The 22,001-nt window shown below is 37.7% G+C and overlaps 1 protein-coding gene and 2 non-coding genes across 3 annotated transcripts in view; 2 read left to right on the forward strand and 1 right to left on the reverse strand.

The window, feature by feature from the left end:
- Positions 1 to 16,406, forward strand: part of dnt (tyrosine-protein kinase Dnt) — a 36,292-nt gene extending 19,886 nt beyond the window's left edge. The window contains exons 2-6 of the mRNA XM_076113481.1: positions 10,755 to 10,882; positions 12,962 to 13,669; positions 13,746 to 14,059; positions 14,156 to 14,452; positions 14,568 to 16,406. Coding sequence (XP_075969596.1) covers positions 10,755 to 10,882; positions 12,962 to 13,669; positions 13,746 to 14,059; positions 14,156 to 14,452; positions 14,568 to 14,679 — 1,559 coding nt within the window. The 3' untranslated portion in view covers positions 14,680 to 16,406. The remainder of the gene's footprint in view (positions 1 to 10,754; positions 10,883 to 12,961; positions 13,670 to 13,745; positions 14,060 to 14,155; positions 14,453 to 14,567) is intronic.
- Positions 16,407 to 17,000: 594 nt separating this feature from the next.
- Positions 17,001 to 17,074, reverse strand: TRNAT-AGU (transfer RNA threonine (anticodon AGU)). The gene has a single exon. It is a non-coding gene; the product is annotated as a tRNA-Thr (tRNA).
- Positions 17,075 to 17,765: 691 nt separating this feature from the next.
- Positions 17,766 to 17,847, forward strand: TRNAS-AGA (transfer RNA serine (anticodon AGA)). The gene has a single exon. It is a non-coding gene; the product is annotated as a tRNA-Ser (tRNA).
- Positions 17,848 to 22,001: the final 4,154 nt, after the last annotated feature.

Consider the following 22,001-nt stretch of genomic DNA (forward strand, 5'->3'; position numbering starts at 1 on the left):
CTTTATTGTCCTTGTCATCAAATGATTCGAAAATGTTACGGCAAACATCTTTCCACGCTTCTGTTTTTAGATGTTTGTCTTTATAATTTTCAATTGTTTTATCCCAAAGCACTGGTCGTGCCTCCACTAACGAAATAAAGAAGTCAAGATCGATATTTTCCACCATTTTGTTCTACACACATGCGCTATCGCCAACGAAGAAATATCAACTGAATAGAGGCAAGCGGCGCACCGTTCGCGGCACCGTGCTGCGTTGCGGCGCCGTGCCGTGTCACGGCGGCGGCGTCGTGACGTTGCACGGTGACGGTACCGCGCCGTGTATGATGGGGACGAGGCCTATATGCGCGCGCGCCGCCCGCCATGTTTGTTTTATCTCGATCCAATGCGCTCCAGTGTTAATAAATGTCTTGTATTGGAAAAAAATCTTATCTCCTTTTTTATTCAATATTTTTATGTTCCCCGTATGTTTTATTTAGACATCGATTATTAATAATAATGGATCCTTCGGGGTCGTTAGATCAAAACTTAAGATGTACATGTAGGCGTTTTTTATGTATTGTTTTTTGTTAGCCAGTTGTGTGGGTCTCATTTTTATTGGGGTTTAAACAAGGGACGGCGGGTACGTGGTGTTGTATTTTATATTCAAAACAGATGTTATCCTGCGACGATGGCTGGGAAATTAATTGAATTTGTTTGTTTGTTATTCGATACGAATCACACGCATATTTAAACATTCTCACATTTGAATTTAACTAGCTACTTACGGTATACGAGTGGTGGGTAATATCCATCACGTCGGCTATCTGGCTTGTTAATATTCAAGTGTGTCGCCAGTAATCGTAGGTTGTAGTGATATAAAACCGATCATTTGTAGTTGGTGTTGATTACCCAATCGATCGTTCAGGTCTGTTGGGCTTAGAACACGGCTAGTTAGTGAAGGGCGCGACCAATTTGTGATCGGTACGGGGCGCGTCGGACCGACCAGCATTGTCACTATGCGTCCGGAAATTGTCCCGTGACGGAAACCGTGGAAAACCGTGTAATTAAATAGCTAAATAACCTCGTCCGTCATGCTTGTTGGCGAGCCAACGCTGTTGCTACCCATATTCCTTGTATTTTACAGCCCGTGTAGGTACATATTATTAATTCTTATTCTAAGGAATAACAAATCATACGACCATTTAGAATACATAAATAAGATAACTACACGTTTATTTTTTATATCCATTTTAGCTTTATGCATACAGGTAAAATGTTGGTGTGAAGTTATCTCGTTTTATGTTAAATTTACAACCGTAAGTACATTTGTATCGACGCAGTAAACGTCAACGTTAAGCACGTTATAGCCCAACTTCGTGAATTCTCGGCTCAGTTGGAAATTCGAGTACTTACATATTCGCGCCCCGGCCAGTATGATGCTTTTGATATTCAAAATGTTATTTTGTAAGAGTTGAGATGAGAAATAACACGAGTGCGCAGCAGGGCACCGGAGGGCACGCCGCGCTTACACCCACCATTTATACATTTTGCTCTTTTTGCCCATTGTTTACTTTACGGGCGATGTTTAAAATTTTATGATTTCCATTATGACTGACGGCGGTGGCGGCTCAAATTATATTCCGAATGGTTGCCAACTCGATAATACGAGGCCGTGTATGCGATTCTTTTCGATAGCTTTTAATTTATTCGATGAGTTCGGGGCGTTCAGTATCGCTTTTTTAATCCGTTCTTTCGAGCTAGCTCCCACTATAAAGTATTTTTATGGTTCTTTATGTTTCCAAGTGTACATGATACGATATTACGATACGTAGGTGTTCGCCGGGTGTAAACAGGGCAGGTTAAGCACGCAGGCTGGCGTCGACGCTCGGTTTGAGAGCTCTCGTCGAGTGCACTTCACAAACTGCTCTCTTCAAGCCTTCGCTCAACAGACGATTTTTAAACTGCCCTTACGTATTGTTTTCCTTCTTTCCATTTTATTTTGTATTCAAACAACACACGCACAGACGGTGTCAAAATGTCAGAATATATTTGCTGGTTCTCTGTAATATTTTTCTCGTAGCGAGCGTTATAACCTTTCTAAGTTCCAAAGCAAACAGTGGCCGCCGTGGTGCTTCTGTCCCGTACAGTGGTGGTGTTAGTACAAATCCACGACATAATACAGTGTGGCGGTCGGATAATATTTGGTGAGCGTTGTTTGACAAGCGTGTTCGTGTGTTTTGTTATTGGACACCTCCACTCCGCACACAGTTTCTATTTGATTTGGCCTGACACAAACTAATGGGAGTTTTCAGGAACGCGGTGGCCCTCCGTCGAGTGCAGCTGTTTGTTTGTACATCTGACGACGCTCAACATTTTCCCAAATAAATGGAAACTCCAGTAGCGTTGTTTGCACACGTTTCTTATCGAGCGACGATAAGTCAAAAATAAATCATCAGTCGATAAGGCGTCGATATTGTACCGCAAGGGCTACCGTGCGATAACCCCATCGGAAGGATTGTAGTAATCTATTAGATAAGCCCGAGAAATTCGTTGTCTTGTGTACTGTTGGTGCACGTGCACTGACTCGGTAATCGGAACTTAAACGATACAAGACACAAATTCATCGGGAGGGTTGTATCTCGCGACATTTACAGGCGCGTCACGGCCGGGTTCGTGCTCAGTTTTTTCTAGTTTACGTGCTGCTGTTTGTCACAACCAACACGACGCTCCGTGGAGCTGACGAATGAAATGGGTAACTTTTTGTTTAGTTTTACGTTGCGTCTGGAGTGCACCAGAGAACCATTTGGTCTTTCAGCGGGGCTATTAGACATTTTCCTGAAGTGGTAGAGTTCGTCGATGTTGTGTTTTGCGGTCCGCGGGCTAACACGACGGTTGGTTAACTCAGTCACGACTTCTCGTGATACACAATTGTTTCAAACAAGGAATAATATTAGTTTAATCTTAACGGAAACAAATACTTCTAACAATTTTAGTTGAAATATGAGCCAGGCGCTTATCTTATTTGTTGGTAGCTCTGGTTTATTTAAACAGCACGTCACGTCCTTTATTTGTAGTGTAACGTATTTAAAGATACATTTTTGTTTATTTAAGTTTGACACAGATAAGGAGAGCTGTGTTGTTGCGGGCTTCTCCAAGTTATAATTAAGTTAACTGGAGTTTCGCTTGGAATCACGAAGTTATAAATATCATGTGAGGAGTACACAACTAAGTTGAAGTTAATTTCCTCTCTAGAGTTGACTTGTGCGCACGTGATGTCATACATTTCCACACTCCTCTTATTTAATATTTCCACAATTTTCTTTGTGTGTGTTTAAAAATATTTTACGTCGCCATTGTGGTTTGTTATATGTTTCTGCATTTAATGAGATAATAGTCTCAGTTAATACAGTTTATTTACAATTACTAGATGGTTCTGATGATAAATACATTTGACACACTGAACGACTTGATGAAACATAATTATTGTTCTTATAGTGAGTTGAAGAAGATAACTGTAGCCTTATTAAGTTTGTTAACCTTAGACACAAAATGTATTACATATAGCTTAAAACTTGAGAACTTGTTTTGACAGTGAGTGTGATATTAACGTTTTCGTAGTTTGATTCAGAGACAGGTGGGTCCTGTATACTCTTCCCGTAGATCCGTCGGCGCATGCGCAGCGAACAACACTGTTTATGTTATTTACACAATCGCATGATAATTATATTGTTCAGTATAAACACTCCGCTTTGCATACGTTTGTAAATAATTAAGCAGCATATTGCATAAGATCCTTAATCTGCTACTGTATGGCACAGTTATTTTTTAAACCTTTTGAACCATTTTTTGTTAAACATCGTTGTGTAGAACATTAATCAAAGGAATTCCCGCCTTAGCGCTCGCGGTATGATCGTAACTTGAAAGAGGCGTAAAAACTCCAATTAATTAAGTTCTAACAGAATACGCCTGAATGTTGTAAGAAACGTCACTATCCAAGTTTCCGTACCGCTACACATCATTAAGACGAGAATCCCAATAAACATGTGGTATTTCAGCCGCAAAAAATCAGGAAAAGATTCCGTCTGTCAAACTAATTCGTCGGGATTACGACGGAGGGGCACGCGGGCAAAAAGACGCATCAATCAACGCTGCGGGATATTTTTAACATTTCGACTATTCAATCGGCGAATTGTCGTACATCGCTCGCCACTTTCGCTAATTCCAATTATGTCCTTATGCCACTCTGCAATGGATGGCGTGCGCCCGCCAGCCATTCCGTCAGTCGGAACTCGTTTGAGATAAAAGAAAAACCACAGCTAATTCACTTGATATGGACGATGGCTCGCATATCACGCTTATTGGTGATTATACCTCAATTAATTGCTCGTTTTCATTCGAATTAATTCATTACAGATGCCTTTGACTTTTTTCTGAGTGTTTTGTTTGCATAATTACGCGATTGCTTGATAAGATTAAGCTTTGAAGTTTTTTATAATACCGCTATTAACCATAGAAAAATTATGTTGCTCATAATACACGAAAGCGCTTAGAGCTTAACTAGTAACGTTTAATAGGTTACCTTAATTTTTGAAGTACAATTGTTAAATTCTCTCGAGAAAATTAAGCCTGAATAACAATAAATTTTAGTATTCAGTTAATATTAACAAATTGTCAAGATGTTGGTGTGATTAATTCAATAAATTTGTTTAATGAATGCACGTGTTGTTGCATTACTGCGTAATTAAACGTAGGGGGAGTCGGGGCAAATGGTATATGTAACAGCTCGGCGGTGAAACATGGCGGTGATTATTGCACACATTATCTAACCCCGAGACGTTCCCGCCAGCCTCTCACACCCTCACCAAGACGCCCGTATAGCACCTTGATTTTGGGGAGAACGCACAGCTCTCTTTATTAAATGTACTTGGCTCCGTGTAAACATCTTATCAAAAATAATGTCAATTCATTTCATTCTGCTACTTATTTTCTAAGAACTCTGTTGACCCAAAATCTACGTACATAAAGCTAAAAGCTTATTAATGTTATTTATAAACATAAAGAGCTATATTTTATTCTTCTACGTCAGTTCAGACGTACTGTTTTTTCGATTGGATTCGTAAAATATGGCTCTTCAATATTTCTCCGACATAAAGTTGGCTCGTAAATCGGTCCGGAGCCGACTATACGAAATGTTTTCCAAAGAAATTGCGAACAGATTGTCTAGAAGCGGTCCTTTTGTTAGTTTTATGGTGCAGTGTTTATTTGTATTTTATGAAGTCACCTAAAAACTTAAACAGCCCTTGACTGTGTAATAAAAATCACTTGCAGTGAACAGGTACATTACCTAAAAATTTATCCTAACTTTGTCGCCAATTCAATACCGATGCAGATTTCGTTGCACAAATAAAAAAACCTATTGCGTGTTTATTCCACAATGAAAAGACTTGGCACAACTCTTTTTTTACCTTAGTGTCGTTAAAAATAAAGTGAGCTTCGCGCCTGGCTCTCTTACAGACTTTAATTTCACAGGGCTTTTGTGTGGCAGATGAGCTTTGATCGCAAGACGTTCGGCCAAATCTTGTTAGGGACAAAGCAGTCTGACATACGACTGTCGAACAATGAGCTATCGCATTACCCGCCTCACTTCCGGAACGGTAACTTTGAAAACCTCAGTTTTACACCTGACTACACTTTTGTCTGACGGTTTTTCGACAAATACCATTACGCAATTATCAACGGTCCAATAGCTAACTACAGTAACACAATATATTACTTTTTATTGACTATTTTAGGTAATTATTGTGCGACATTCGTGCGGTCGTGGTTGTGTGTAATGTAGTTCATTTAGTTTTTTAAAAGGATTCTTTGTTATTTTTTGCATATCACAATTATACAATCGTATCTGATAGTACATGACACTTTAGATATTCCTTGGCGTGTTTAATGTTGATATAAGTTTTATAAGATAAGTGTAAAATACGGATTTGCCTCAAAGCATCGTCGATTCTTCGTATAAGAATTTATTGTTCCAGACACATAAAACTGAACATAACTTTGCAATACATGTCAGGATGTATGTAAGTATTTCGATTTTTATGAACTTCGATATAGTGGCGATAAATAACCGATTACGAGCGTCTTTTACGACAATATCTGGATCGCATTTCGATCGCATATTTTATAGCTGTTTACAATTAGCTCGACAAACGACGACAAATTTGGATCGTGTCGTGTCGCAGTGTCGCAGATTTATAACGGGCTATATCTGTCTACAACGTGTTGGTAATGTAAAATGGCTATTCGGCGCAGGCGCAACCAATAATGTCACCTAACAAAAATGTCAACGATCGCCGGTAGAATGGAAATAAGTACAGTTTCATGTTGAACATTTTAAGATATTCCAAGACCGTTTCTATTATTAGAAGTAAGTTTTAAGAAGACATTCTACGCAATAACAATAATGTTGTTTATTTCCGTTGCTTGTAAAATTATCAGTTTACTAATTGAAAATGTTAATGTAGTAGATGACATTTATTTATAGTAAAACACCTGCAGATATTTAATTCTCGCAATTCACACCTTGAGGTTATATTGGATATGAAATTATACAAACTCCTACATAACACGCTACCAAGTCTTGCCTAAATAAACCTTTTTATTTTACACCTCACTCTTGTTCTCAGCGCATTATAACATCCTTTATGGTATCTATTATCACACGTAGTTATAGGATGTGGTAACGTAGTAAAATGGTAAACAGTTATTTATTTAGCGGTTTTCCGGCCGGTTGTATGTTTCCTCTATCGTACAAAATGTATGCGCCTTCATAATGCAAATGTGTGGGAGAAATAATAAACGACGACATTTTTCCCCGCCTATGAAATGTACCCTCGACGGACTCGAGTGCATTTATAACAGCGCACAACTGTACCGTAGTGACGTGCCACAACATTAAATGTTATAATATCGACTAATTAATTAGATTTAAACATCACCGTGTCGATTAATCAATATTTATTGATAGTGAGATTAGCATAATTTGTACGTTATCCGAAACTAGTTTTGACGATTAATAAATCGATGTTGTATGTGTTATAAACGCTCATTTCGTTCGCATGATATTTATGAATAGTGTTTCTCATAATTTATGAAATATATTGGGATTTCTATAAATATTTACATTAACCTATGCTCCTAACCGGATAAACAAATAATCTAACGTGTGGCGGCGATCACGAATGCGTTAGTAATATTCGCTCGTCCCTAGTCACACCTTTATTTTTACCGACACCTTTGCACTTTGTTTTATTTTCTTGCACACCTCGTCCGCATAATTCCGCAATAAAGCTTCTGTTGTGCCCTAAAATCTTTACATCCAACGTTCTTCGGAGGGGAACTTTCTATACGAAATATCAACGCGCCCATTGTGCGTCTTTCTATTTTACTCCTCACAAATGGGTTTTTGTACGAATGTAATGAAGGCTTTTATTCCGAGGTGCGAATGTAGAATGCGTCAATAGTGAGGAGCACGCGATTCAGCGCGCACTCGTCGGGGTTTGAGTTATTAAATTTTATTATTAGAATTTTGGTAGCTTACACTGGCATGTAGGAATCCGCGATAACAGGCAAAAGAAGCCGTTAGCGTCTCGAGGAATTAGTTTGAATAAGCAGAAAAAAGCGGGCGCCGGCGGAGGCGGGTGCCGGTTATCTCTAGTTATTTGTCGTATCAAGTGGTTCTTTTTGCTCCGCCGACGTGGCATCAAACGCACCGCGCACGGTAGCACTCTCGCTGCTTATTACCTATGTGGGAATGTAACAGAACAGCTTTACGTCATACGTATTTATTTTTTACTGCGTCTCGTAAAAGTTTGAGATAACTGACGTGGTGCTTGAGTCTCTTAACTCCGCCAGATTGAGGTTCGATTTCGTGGAAACAATCTATTAACAGCATGCAGGTATTGGCTTAACTTTGAGAGATATCTTCACTAGATAAGCGAGTACCACCGGTCTTGGAATTTGTTGAAATAAATTACATACTATTAGAAAGTTCTTTAACCCTACCATTATTTTTATTTTAAAACTTTTATTATAATCACCCAGAAACCACTTTGTTCAAAATATCTATGGATGTTGTTAACATATGAAATTAGGCAAAACTAAATTCGTTTTCCCAAAATTTATCGCAATAACGGTAAATCAAATCTATCTTTAGTTAGGTATATTATTAGAATATTATTGTGTTTTCACATACCTCTATCAGCAAAATGTTAAAAGGCCAGCTCATTTCTTGAGCAGCTTTAAATCAATAAATAACGCCCACTCGAATCGGAGCCGTCAATTAAATAAAAAAATATTACATAATAAAGTGTAGATGGTTACAGTCGTAAATTACCAACCTGTTAGGGTTACCAACATACTATCATAAACGAAAAAAGCGATGCGAGCGTCGATGGTTCATAAAAGTAAACAAATATAGAACAATGAACAAAAAATAACAAACGACAACTTTTATAAAACGCCTAGCTCACAGTAGAAGTCACTTCAGAAGTGACTCAGTAGCTACCATAGATATGAATAAGTACTAGAGTGCCCAGTACTCTTTTACTAACCTATCTTAAGACCTAATAGACCTATATCTTTGTTTTAGTTTGTGATTTACCTAAATGTTTTACTTCATCAATTTCATCTCTTATTTTGAGGAAAATCTTACAAGTAACAACCCTAGTGGTGGTGTACCGCTGCCCGACTCTTGCGCAGCTCAACGATTTGTCGAGAGTCGATGCGAGCGAGTCGTATGCAAATGATATCGTTCTTTATTGTCGCTTGTTGCCAGCTAATCGCTGCTATCACGCCTCGAATAAACAAATACCCATTAACAGCGACAAAATTATTAATATAATCACATTCAATGTGAACCGAATCTCATTTGCATGTGCGGCCGAAGTTACCAATGTTTAGATAGGACGCTATTATTTTATGTTAATAGCTAATAGCCGTTATAGCAGTTTATGTAATAAGCTAATAACACTGTTGTCGTAACCGCTGTGTCCTGTATCTATGTTTATGTGATACCATCACAATATTTAAACTTGTTTATGACTATGATGAGCATAACAAATGTGACATGTTATGTTAGACGATAAATTTTTGTTTTAAGTAGCTTCTTACTTTGAAATTTAATCACACTATTTTCTAACGCATAAGATAAGTGAAGTTATTGAATGGATACAGTTTTCTATTGGCTTTTTATACGGTTCCAAGCTTAATAAATACTTTCGTAGCTAATTGAAAAATTTCAAATGCATTTTTAATTTATTGCAATTCGTTTTGCAATACTGAATGAATATTTCCTATTAAATTGCTTTGCTTTGAATTTAAATTATAAAACTGAATTGATATGATATTTAAAAATAATTTCTACCTCATTATACATTCAACTTAAAATTGGATTGTCACACCAAATCAGAAACCAGTTTATGAATAGCTAATCCATATTTTAATACACGAACTCAAAACATAATCATAACACAGAAGCAACTTGATACCGAAATATGTTGTTTTAAAAATAATAAAGTGAACGATCCCTGAACATGATATGGTCCTTAACGAGCACGTATAATGAGTGGACGTTCTAGTAGTTCGGAGAAACATGTCCGACCCACCGAGGAAGCTCGCATTAGGTACATAGTTATGTATGGCTTGACAAAGACATTGCTCATCTCATGTGCTACTGTCATATACAAGGGCTAAGCTTCGAGATTTCACTGGTATTGTGTTATAGAAGCAGATGTGTAGTAATACCAAGGATATGTTAGCAGTTAGCCAGGCATTGTACTACGATGTCAAGTTTCTGTTGAGCAAAATATTACAAAGAAACAAAGGAAGTAGGAACAGTCTTAAGGTTTTTTATATCATGTTGTAAGGAGTCTTCAACCCGTATAACTTGCCTTCCTGTTCCAAAATGATTTCCCGCAACATTTCGCGAAAGCAATAAACGAAAAAGGAATGCTACTAGGAACTTGAGTCTGCCGTAACCGTAAGTGGCTTCGGGAGTTTTCAATTTGCTTTGTGCTTCTGGTATTTTTAGCTGCGGTTCCGCTGGAAATATGAAAGCGAACGACATTACAAGAATATGCAAGAGCACATTTTTCTCCTTATATTTTATTCAAAGGACTCTGTATATGTTAATAAACTTGTGTACCGCAGAAAGCAACGATTCGAGCTCTGTGTAAGAATGAGCTTCACCCAGATACAAGCTTCTTTAAACCGAACCGAATTTCGCTAACAAAAAACTCACGGTAGTCAATTTTTGGCCATGAACTGAACATGAGTTTTTTTTTCTCTAAACCAGGTTCTCATGATTTGTGGACAGGTGGCGCGGGCGTCGTATCGCGGCCTCTTTGTGCACAACTCTTTGATCTCGCCGCAGCATTGTGCGCGTGCACTCTCTACTTTTTGCGTCAAATTGTACGATATTGATGCGTACTGATTTGTTGTGAAACTCTCAATAGATTCGGTAGTGTTTAGAAAATCATTGTACGATTGTACAGACTGGTTGGCGTCATATTTCTCTCGTCATAAAGATTTTTTTCTTTATTCTGAGCTATTGTTGCTAAGATTATTGTTTAGACGATGAAGATAATGAAGCATTGAGTCTAGAGAATAACGCATGTCTTAAATTCTAAGAGAATTCTCAATTTAATGCCCGAAACGAAATAATATTTTTTTTACACTTAATACTCTTTTTAATTTCTTTATTTTCTGTTGTCAATCAGGTCTAACAGCGGAACTGTTCTACGTGCGCGATGGTCAGATCAACTTCTACGCCCTCAACTTCGTCGTGCCAGTGCCTGCGACCATCGGAGAGCTACACTTCACGTGGCAGAGTCTCACCAGGAAACCGGTAAATATATTAAATTATTTTTTTATATTCGGTATCAAAGTCAATAACACGTGCTTAAATAAACCTTTGTTCTCTATTCGACCGTCTTCAGGAAAGACGTTAACATAATTCGATAATAACATTCAATAAATAAAACTGGCTATTAAAGGATAAACTTGAATAAATGTTATTTAAACACAGAGTGCTTCGATAGGAATAGATACGACCGTAGGCGCTTAAACGAACAATCGATTTGATGAAACAATCGCACTATTATGGTAATGCGTGGCACGAAACGAATGCGAAATCGATCATCGTTCACCGCACGTCCTAAGTCAACAACTCTTTATTCACAATTAGCGAGTCGTTTTCCTTTCGATCCGGATGAGCTTTTTATCTTTTTGCTGTTTTGCGGAGCACGCTGCTCACTAACTTCGATAGAAGTAATTAACTTGGAAAGAAAAGTTTATTCTTTCAAGTTGCCGGGTACAGGGGCCGGTCATGTTTGCTTGGTGCTCAGCAAACGAACCATTCTTATGGTAATGCTGCGACCCCACACTTGAATTTGGGCAAGTTTTGCTTTAGACTGAAATCATTACCCTCGCAACACCTGCGCCGACTTCTGATTGATTATACTTTTCAAAAAGCATCTTGTTTGGTATTCCTTATTTAGCTCTAATTCAAATGGTATCGCTTTTCATGCTAATGTTGTCGGCGACCGTTCTCGACGACGAAGCACATTTATTCACTACGTATCCTGGGCTCTGCATCCCTAACCAAATATTATGTGCATTCATTTATTTTATCCGCAGCCGTCAGCACACACGGCAACTCAGACTAAAAGAAATCAGTTCAGCGGTTGCATTGATCGCAACTACGACGCGACGTCCACTTTACATATTCAATACTCAGACAACAAAAGTTACATCCGAAGTACCCGCAAACAAGTTCAGTCAACTTGTCAATAAAACATCTGCTTATTTAGGATGTTTCCAATTTGCAAGTCATACGAACACGCTCGCCAGATTACGGGATGCTTCATCAATTTGAATGTATTCATGGCGCCGCCGTCTGTACATTGTACAATCTGACGGCGTTAACTCTGTGTAGCGCTTAATGTAAATGGCTATTGCTCCTTTCTCGCTCCTTCCATTATCATTATGATTATAAGCTGGGCTGGATTAACAGGCTTGTAGGTGGACCAACTCCTTTACAATCAGTAGAGGTCTTCTCAGCATTTGGAAAATAAATATTGTGCTGCGTATGGTTCGGTTGCGATCACGCGCCGGGCCCTTCGTTCGTTATCAGCATCTCCGTGTGCTTTGTGCGGCCGCCACTATCAGATCTGCCATTCCCCCTCCCCCGGTCGCTCGGCTCCCTTATTTATATGGCGGCGCCTTTGACTAGGCCGAGCAAATATTTGGGAACCGGTTAACTAGCGCCGATGAGCGACCCCGCCACTATTGTCTGTGCGCGCCGAGTGCCGAGTGATAATATTTAATTAGCGGCTGCGGTGTCGCACCTACGCCACTTTATGAACGGCGACGGCCGCGCTACGCCTCTGCGGTAATGCATGTCTGATGAACAGGCAAAGGGCCCGCGGCGAATGCTGTTTGTTTAACAATTCATATAACGCCGCCCAGTGATTAGTTAGATAATGAGCAAACCGTGATCATAATATTTAATAACTGGTTTTAAAACAAACCCTGCGCAGCCCACAAACATGACATCTGCACCGCATACCTCCCGGGCGTGTCACAATATGTTCATGTCATCCACATAAGGGAAACATAAAGCACATTGAACGACTGCTCGTCTACATATATGCTAATATAGTCAGAGTACGTTGTTTATTTTCCGATAAAGGAATGATGCTCGTGCTCTCACGGCGATACAGACGACATTTGATCTCCTCAGACGGCGACTACGGTGTGGATCCCCAACGGACCGTTTAGGGTCAACTTGCGTGCCAGTGTCCGTCAATTGCCTGCACTGATACAGTTACATCGTGATGAGATTTTACCGTTAGGAATGTGTCATGTGTTCTTAGGTTAAGTATCAAAACCCGGACAAGTCACGAATTATCTTATTTTGTTGCAGTTACCGTACACGCTCCATGTGAAGTTAGGGGAAACTAACGAGAACGGGGTGCGTGCTGTGGACGTGCTGCACCCGCCGACCTTTAATATTTCAAGCGAGGGCTACGTGCCGACGGAGCCACAAACATGGCGGGTCGACTTGCCTTGTACGCACACTGTCGCCGCCGAAGTAGAAGTCACCATATCTCTAAACGTGTCGACTGGTTCCTCGTCCACTACTTTGCATTTTAAACGGAAAAAGATATGCCTTAAAGAGGCGTTGAGAACGGCAGTTCGAGTGGATAGTGTGCCACACGCGCCTACCTCCGCCGATATATTCTACGCGGGAGCCGGTTGTGCTGGCGGAGCGCTTTTAATTGCCGTAGTCGCCGCTGCGGCTTGTAGAGCACGAGCGAGGAAACTTCGGCGAGCCAGGAGCGACGAACAAGACGCTCATGCGTTTTTACCTGACTCCTCGTGCAAGTCCGCCGCCAGCTACACCAGTTACCGCCGACCTACATCACTACCCGCTGCGGCTGCTGAAGAGAAGGCGAGGGACTTACAACAACGAATTGCCGAGCTGACCATACAAAGATGCCGAGTCAGATTGCGCTCGGTTGCGATGGAAGGCACTTTCGGTCGGGTGTACAGGGGCACCTACGCCGACGAAGATGCACGAGAACAAGAAGTGCTCGTAAAGACTGTGGCTGAACATGCTTCTCAAGTACAGGTAGCTATAATTACCATTTTTTGTTGGATTATTGATTTTTATTGTTCTTGTTATTCAATTATCATGTCATTTCCAGGTTTCACTGCTGCTTCAAGAAGGTTGTATGTTATATGGACTCCATCACGAACGTGTATTATCAGTTCTCGGAGTAAGCATTGAAGATCAGACGGCTCCATTCTTACTATACCCCTGGAATTCGAACTGGAGGAATTTAAAACAGTTCCTTTTGGCGTGCCGAGGAGTTACGTTGGGCGGTACAGCACAAGGGGCTCCCCCACCGCCCCTGACTACTCAGCATGTCGTCAGGATGGCTCTCCATGCATTAGATGGTCTCATCTACCTTCACTCACAGCATGTCTTACATAAAGACATTGCTGCTAGGAATTGCATGTAAGTTGAATGGTTTTCTTGTAACTTATAATAATATAATTAAAGTTTTTAGAAACTCATGTCATGTACTCACAATTATCTTTTTCTCTTTAACAGAGTGGACGAAAATCTAAGAGTAATGATTGCAGACAATGCTCTTTCACGAGATCTGTTCCCTGCTGATTACCATTGCTTAGGGGACAACGAAAACAGGCCTATTAAGTGGCTAGCATTAGAAGCTTTGACAAAAAGACAGTTCAGTCCAGCGGCTGATGTGTGGGCATTGGGGGTTCTGTTATGGGAGCTCACTACATTGGCTCATCAACCCTATGCTGAAGTGGATCCTTTCGAAGTAGCCGCGTACCTCAGAGACGGCTACCGGTTGCAGCAGCCAGCCAACTGCCCTGATGAATTGTGAGTATAAATTCAAGTTTATTCTGTAGTGTTGATCAATTTACATCATATATTGTGTCCCTTATATTCGCCTATACCATACTGTACATTGTAATAATGTTATATTTTTCTTTAGGTTTGCTGTGATGGCGTACTGTTGGGCGATGTCGCCTGACGATCGGCCGACGTTGCCGCAACTACAAATTTTCCTCCGGGACTTTCACACGCAACTCACAAGATTCGTGTAAACCATTCCTTTTAAAGACATCCAAAGACGACAATAAAGTGTTAAGTAAACTTTATTTAGTGAGATACGTTTGAACGAGGCCTTATCGTCAAGTGCGAGTGACTAAAGTGTTGGTGACAAGTGAAATTCTTAAGAGACTGATTTTATGTTTATTTGAATTGTAAATTATTTGATTAACATACTTATCTCATATTTGGTTTTCATCTTAGCACTCGCGTTCCGTAGATTTACTGTCTTGACCTCGAATTTGATTACAGCTACAAAATCAGTTGATAGTACAAAACGTTGGATTGAGCGGCAATTAAATCGTACAGATTACATAGTTCCAAACATGGTGATTTGAGTAGAGCGAGTACAATCATACCATGTATTGCTCAATACTACTTAAACGTGGCAATTAGAATGATCTCATTCCTTCGCTTGTTATTTGTTATTAATACATGTGGCGAGCAAATGCAACGTTATGTGCTACCAAGTGATATCTACTTATAAATACAATCTTCATCTAATGAGTGAAATCGACGTCAGTACAGTGTTTCTACGAGTGTCTTATTGAACAAGATGAAAACTTTCAGCGAATTTTTATTTAATGAGCAGCTGGTAGAAGTACCCGTTTTATTTACGTATAAATTCCAAAATGTGTGATAATTATTGCCCAATGTCAAGACTCAGTTCTCTTATAACTGTTGGAAAGTTAAGACAACTACGCTTTTCCAGATAGAAGATTGACGTAATTTTAATATTGTTTAAAACCTCAATACTGCCATATTAGATATACATTTTGTAAATATTTATAAATAGTGATAGTAAGTGTATTATACGTAATATTGAATGTGCCTCAGAGTTTATCAAAACGTTTATTAAGTGTTAGAGTATTATAATTAATTAAGACTGGTCTAGAAACAATTTTATCTATTAACTATTTAATAAACCCTTCTTCCGCACAATACCTTGTCTATTATTCTACTAATTGAATGTCTTATTTACCTGTGGACTTTTATAACGAACGAATGGTAGAATGATTAATCTGTATTTTAAAAATTGGATTAAAATTCATGATTTTTAACTTATTAAGAAATTGTACCAAAATGGTAAAACTTAAAAAAAATTATAGAATTACTTCTGCCCAAATTGTGAACAATATAATAATTTGATTACTCGAATAGATGTTTAGAATTGAATTATTGAATGTAGGGCAGTGTGCTTTATCAGATAAAATGTAGAACAAAGTACTGATTAAAATATAATAAAAGATATTCACACATATTTCATTAATTAATTTGGAATTTTAGAGATTATACGACACCAATTTTTATGTAAACTTGACATTCATATTACTAATGCTTAAAAAATACATACTTGACTTTTTTTCTGACTTTGATGACTTTTGTCACCGTGATAAAATAAATAGTCATGGTGGCAAAAGTCTCCAGTGCGCGTTTGCTCTAAGGCAAAAGATGGTTATTCCATCGTCCCATCACCTAATTTAAGAAACTATTTTGACGTTTCTAACAGACAATGCAGGTTGTACGTCAAAAGATTGTCAAACAGTCTGGTAAAAATTGACCCCAAAAATATCTTAAGTTGGTAATATGAATGTCAAGGTGTAACGTCACAATGTTCTCCAAATATTAGTAGGATACTTTGACCTGATATTTAGGGCAACAGTTAAATTGTACATGTGTAAATATTGTAACACAAATGTGAATATACGAGTGATTATTATTCTATACGTGTTTCCTTATTACCCTTGTTGTGTTTGAAGGTGATGAAAGATAACAAATTTATTTATACAAAATGCAGAAATGATTAAAATATACTTTACCAAGATTAAAGTATGAAACGGGGTCTAATATAGAGTTTATAACTTTTAAAGAGTGACCCTCTAAGATTGTACAACCTTTCATCCATTTTCAATGTTAGTAAAGCCGCGCTTGTGAAGTAGGATATGAAAAATGATTAAGGTAGAAGTATAAATGAGTATTGTCTGTAAATCTTAACTTACTTCGCATAATAACATAGCATTTCTTGGCACAAAATCCGTTTAATGACGTTTTGACCCAACCCGGGATTCAAACCCTAGACCGAGCAACAGTCACTAATGTACAGCATGGGTAGTCCACTTTTGAACTCTCATAATTCTATAAGAATATAATAATGAATCGCCAAAAATAAATTACTTCTCCCTGCCCAAATCAACTATAATAAGAATTATTTAATGTCCAATCATCTGAACACTAAATAGTACTAAATACAAACTAATAAAATGAATAAAAATAGACAACTCAGAACAGTACTGACATTGTAGACAATATTGCTCTTAGGCCCCGACGAGATTCGAACTCGTGATCTCCTGTTTACTAGACAGGCGCTTTAACCAACTAAGCCACGGCGCCGCTTGAGACGCGTGGCGAAATTTCGTATAATAAGCTCGAACTCACAATCTATGACGTATAATAAAGTTGGTAACACAATGTTGTGTTGGCAGATGAGTAAACAAGTTGTTTGTATGTGAGTTTATGATACGCGATAATAGTTATTGTAGTCCTACAATAATCTCTTTGAATTACTTCGTGCAAGTAAACTAAATGGTTATTATATCAACAATAAATTGTGCTGTTAGCTGTTGGTCTTGGTATAGCCTAGCGTCAAGAATTACATTTAAAAGTCTACTTACCCCCAGTTTCTGAGTACATTTAGCGGTAGTTTATCTATTCGATAGCGTTTTTTTATATGAGTTTTGACACTATTGAATAGATAACTATTGGGAGTGAGCTATTGGCTCGGTGATAGAAGCGATCCCTACCATGATTTAAAAAAATCAAAGCAAATATTAAAAAAAATATATCTGTTAGTAGAAATAATTACTAAGTGCAGAGAAAAGTATTAAAAATATTTGTAAGTTGTATACAGAAGAAAGACATCTTTTGAAAATATTTTAAATGTTAATGATTATAAAATTACGCATTGGATAATCATTTATTATTTAAAATAAGTGTTATGAACATTCTAGTACAAAATAAAACTTTCTAATTTTAATTAAGTTTACCAACCGTAGTCAACTGTTATTTCAACCACATAGCTGTGGCAGTCGTGGCCGAGCGGTTAAGGCGTCTGACTAGAAATCAGATTCCCTCTGGGAGCGTAGGTTCGAATCCTACCGACTGCGAATTCTTTTTGTCAATAATTCAAATCTAAATGGCTTTTTATCAATGTTATGAGGTCGTTTATTTTTTATCAGTCATCGTTATTGCGATTATAAATGAAACGGGCGATTTTATTGCACGCACTGGCAATATTTTGTTCAGTGTTTCATTACGTGGTTATTTGACGTGTTCTACTTCCAATGAATATAGGGGTTCGCTTTTGGGACTTGTCAAGGTTTTTGCCGGCAAAAAATATGGGCCTAATGATGTCGAAAAGTGGGGAAAGGGGCCGTCCTGTGTCGGTTTACATCCAATTAATTAGTTCTGTATGTTTAGATGTTGGTCACCGCCGCCATTAAAATGTTTTATACACTTTACGAGCAATATGGTATCAGGAAAATTCCCATGTGATAAATAGCGGATGTAGCTGTGTCATAAATGGGGAACAAAAAATTGAATTTATTGTACACATGGCCGTCGTTAGATATCGGTATTGAATTTAATTACGGATCCATATTTCATTGCGTTTCATGTGCGTTAATTGAACATGCTATTTGAATTTGGATATAATAATAATTAATTATTGTAATAATGGCAGTTATATCGAATTATTATTATGCAAAAATACACTTAATAACGGCAAATAGCTGAAATAATTTCTAACGCGAATAAATTAACAACAATCTTGCCTAAAAATAAATAAAAACAGCTTTAAAATACAAAGTGATTCCAAAACCAATTTGCTGCATTAATACATAGGTAAGTACCTCTACCGGACTAAACTTAAGTCCCATCGAGGCATCATCTTAATCCCGTCGAGGCAGGAATGTTGAAGATCTACAGCACGTGTCACTGAGCTTACCCATACGTCATAGACAAGAACCACACTGTAGTAAGTACTCGTAAGCCAAGCCTCGCCGAACAAGGCGCGCAAGGATTAACTGCGACGAGAAACACATTACTTAACTAGTAAAACCATACATATTCATGGCTTGAGCTTTTTCTTTGAGTGTTTTTGCCATATTTGCTAGTAGAATTCCCTTTTGCTCGTGCTTAGAAAATCTTGTTTTGGTATAGTAAGTAGCTATGTTTAACGCTAAATAAAACTCTGCAAAAAATGTTTATAGAGTTTTTACAGATAATTAATTATATTACATCTAACGTTTTTGATACGTTCATCGATCATATGTATATCCCTATAAGTCATAACATATGAAAATAGAAAATGTAAAATATTGTACATCTGTCTACAAAGGAAAAAGATCGTGATTTTATTTAAATATCTTTGAATGTAAATAATGTTAATTTTGTACACAGAAAGTTTATAACTTCCAATAGCAGCATAGATTGTTTTGTGTAAATACACTAATACAGTAATGATATGAATGATATAATCCTCACTTGCAGTCATTACATGTGGCAACGCATCTTATGTCATGGCTTCTATGAATAGTACAAAAATAGAATCGCAGCATACTTACTCGTCGGTACCCTGGTTTGCCTTATAAAGTAGATAATATATCAATCAATAGCGATACGTGTGTACATTTTCATGCACTAGATAATAAAATGATTATCACTTGATGAAAATATCGTGAGAAAATGTGCAGCTTTTGAGTAATGTTTGTGAAATTTGAACAGGCACAAAAATCGATGAAATTGTAACTCCAAATACTATACAGCAAATCTAAAAAAAAATCAAAATTCTTTGTGAAAAATCTAAGTCTGCAGCTAGATAAGTTTTTAATCGTGTTAATTCAAAACGGTAATTTGCATCGAGAACTTTGCCGATACTAGACTTTCTACAAACTAATACGACTAATACAGACTATCATTTTACCTCCTCAACGAAATACTTAAATACTATCTAAATTATATTCATATACCATAGAAATTATGACTACAAAGTGAATTTGAGCCGCTCATAAATTCCCGACAACATGCCCGGTAAGAAAACTATCTTTTACAGGTCATTTTTCACCACGACATAACAAATGGTGCGCATTGACTACACAAAATAATAAGGAATGGGCAATATACACACGTAATGAGTGAATATTTCAGCTCTTTCAATATAGGAGGACTATTAGTTGTCTGACATCGCACATTTTGATCACGATAAGCGCTTATGGCCCTCAATAGCCGATTGTTGTAAAGAAAATGGGGAAATATTTCGACTCTCCAAGTGATGTCCTTATTCTACAGGGACGGAATTGAGATGAAGCGGACCATTACAAAAGTATTGTTGTGTTCAATTGATTTTATTCGTTAATATTCATTGCACGTGTTTGTTTAAAATGAAATAAAATTTATTATTTAAATGTCTTTCCTTTACATGGTGAAGCAGATGATATTTAAAAGCCGCGAATACGATTTGAGTCGACGTTGTTGACAGGATGCACTACTCACAGAGTTCTAGAAATATTTTACTAAATTTTAGTTTAGTTGAAGTGTCTAAAATGTAGAAGTGCCGTGTTTTTATTTAAAGCCGCTTCCGATTAATTGTAAAGCTCTATTCTTCTCGATTATTTAAAGAGCACGCTGTATTGATATAACCCGACAAAAACCATTTGAAATAACGAAAATTTATAAAATTAAAATATCTAAATACGCCTCTGTATTTTGCGGTCGTAATGAAGTTTTAGTTATGTGTCCTGCTATGGGGGAGTAATTACTGATGGGACTCTTTGTGTTAAGATACGGAGGCTGTAATCCTGCGAGATAACCGCCGAGCGAGCCGTCTGAGCCGAGCGGGAAACAACGCGGGGTTTACAAGTTACTATGCCAAGGGTCTAATGTCGTCTTGTGGACTATAGATTAGTTAAATTGCCGTATGTGGGTAAACAAAGAGAAGCTAGTCGGCTTACGACTTAGAACAGTTTAGTCGTTAATTGTTTTGTTGATTGATTACTATTTTCGTGTGTGACATTAAATTATATTGAAGGAATTCCTGTTCCATTAAATGTGCAATTAGTATTTTCATTATCATGTTTGTTTTGAGGTAGAATTAAATAGTACAGGTTAGTTAGTTACTAGTACGTCCTAAAGCTTTCAAAAATCTGTCTAAATCGATTAATCAAAAAGTTGGTCGGATCCCCGATGGGAACCATCATGCAATTGACATTGACAAGGTCGAGTAGTAATCATCGATATTCAATTTAAAATGTTTCTCAATTATTTTGTTATGCCTACATTTTTAGATGTCAAAAGTCACTTATGCGTATTTCTTTGGTTTATTCTACTAGGAAAATAATAAAGCGCAGCATTTATGTTGTGTTAGTGCAAATACATTGTCTTGAAATAGATATTCTCTCAGCACTAAACATTTCAAAATATGACTAGAACAAAAGAAGCACGGAAATTCCATTTTCATTTCTTTAAATTTCAATATCTTAAAATTGCACTCTCCGTTGCATAAAACAGTAGTACAGTGGGAAACAAAACCACAAATTCATTGGAAACAATATCAGAGAGTGCATGAGTCGACGGTGGAAAAATCAGGGAGAGGCCGGGACTCCCGCGGGAACAGGTCTTACAATCTCCCCACCATCATTTGGTTGATGCACGCAGCAATCAGACCTAGCAATCTTTAATTAAAACCGAACAACAACGTATTAACAACAGTAAAGCACTCGAAGATAGACATATTAAATTGCTTTGTGGGTGTATTAAATATAACTACTGTCTGGAGATTGCTTTCTTTTGTTTCTTAAAACAAACTGTTAACTAAAATTATTACGTTTTGTTTCAGCGATAAAATTGTAGACAATTGATTTAAAAATATAATCATGATGATAATTTAATTGAGAAGTCAGTTTTTTTACGCACGGGATACTTTGAAAATGTCTGCTAATAATAATTGGATTTCATAAAGAAAAACTCCATTACTTTCTTAATCAGTCCAGAATAAATCTTTTAAAATTGTTTTGCACATTCGCTACAGGAGTACTCCCGCTTCTATACAAATGTTCAAGTACAAGTTTAGCATTCTCAAGAAAAGTAATTATACGTTTTTACTAGAGCAATATATTCTGGGGACGCCTAATTTTGTGAAAAATGTCGGTATCGCCCGCTGTCGCGTGGTAGAGGTGCGCGGGAATTTCTCATTTGTATCAGACAACTTCGCATTACGAGTACCAACGTAAAAAATATGCACGTGTTTTTACTTGAATAGTGT

The sequence above is a fragment of the Anticarsia gemmatalis genome, chromosome 1 (genome assembly GCF_050436995.1).
Source record: "Anticarsia gemmatalis isolate Benzon Research Colony breed Stoneville strain chromosome 1, ilAntGemm2 primary, whole genome shotgun sequence".
NCBI lineage: Eukaryota > Metazoa > Arthropoda > Insecta > Lepidoptera > Erebidae > Anticarsia > Anticarsia gemmatalis.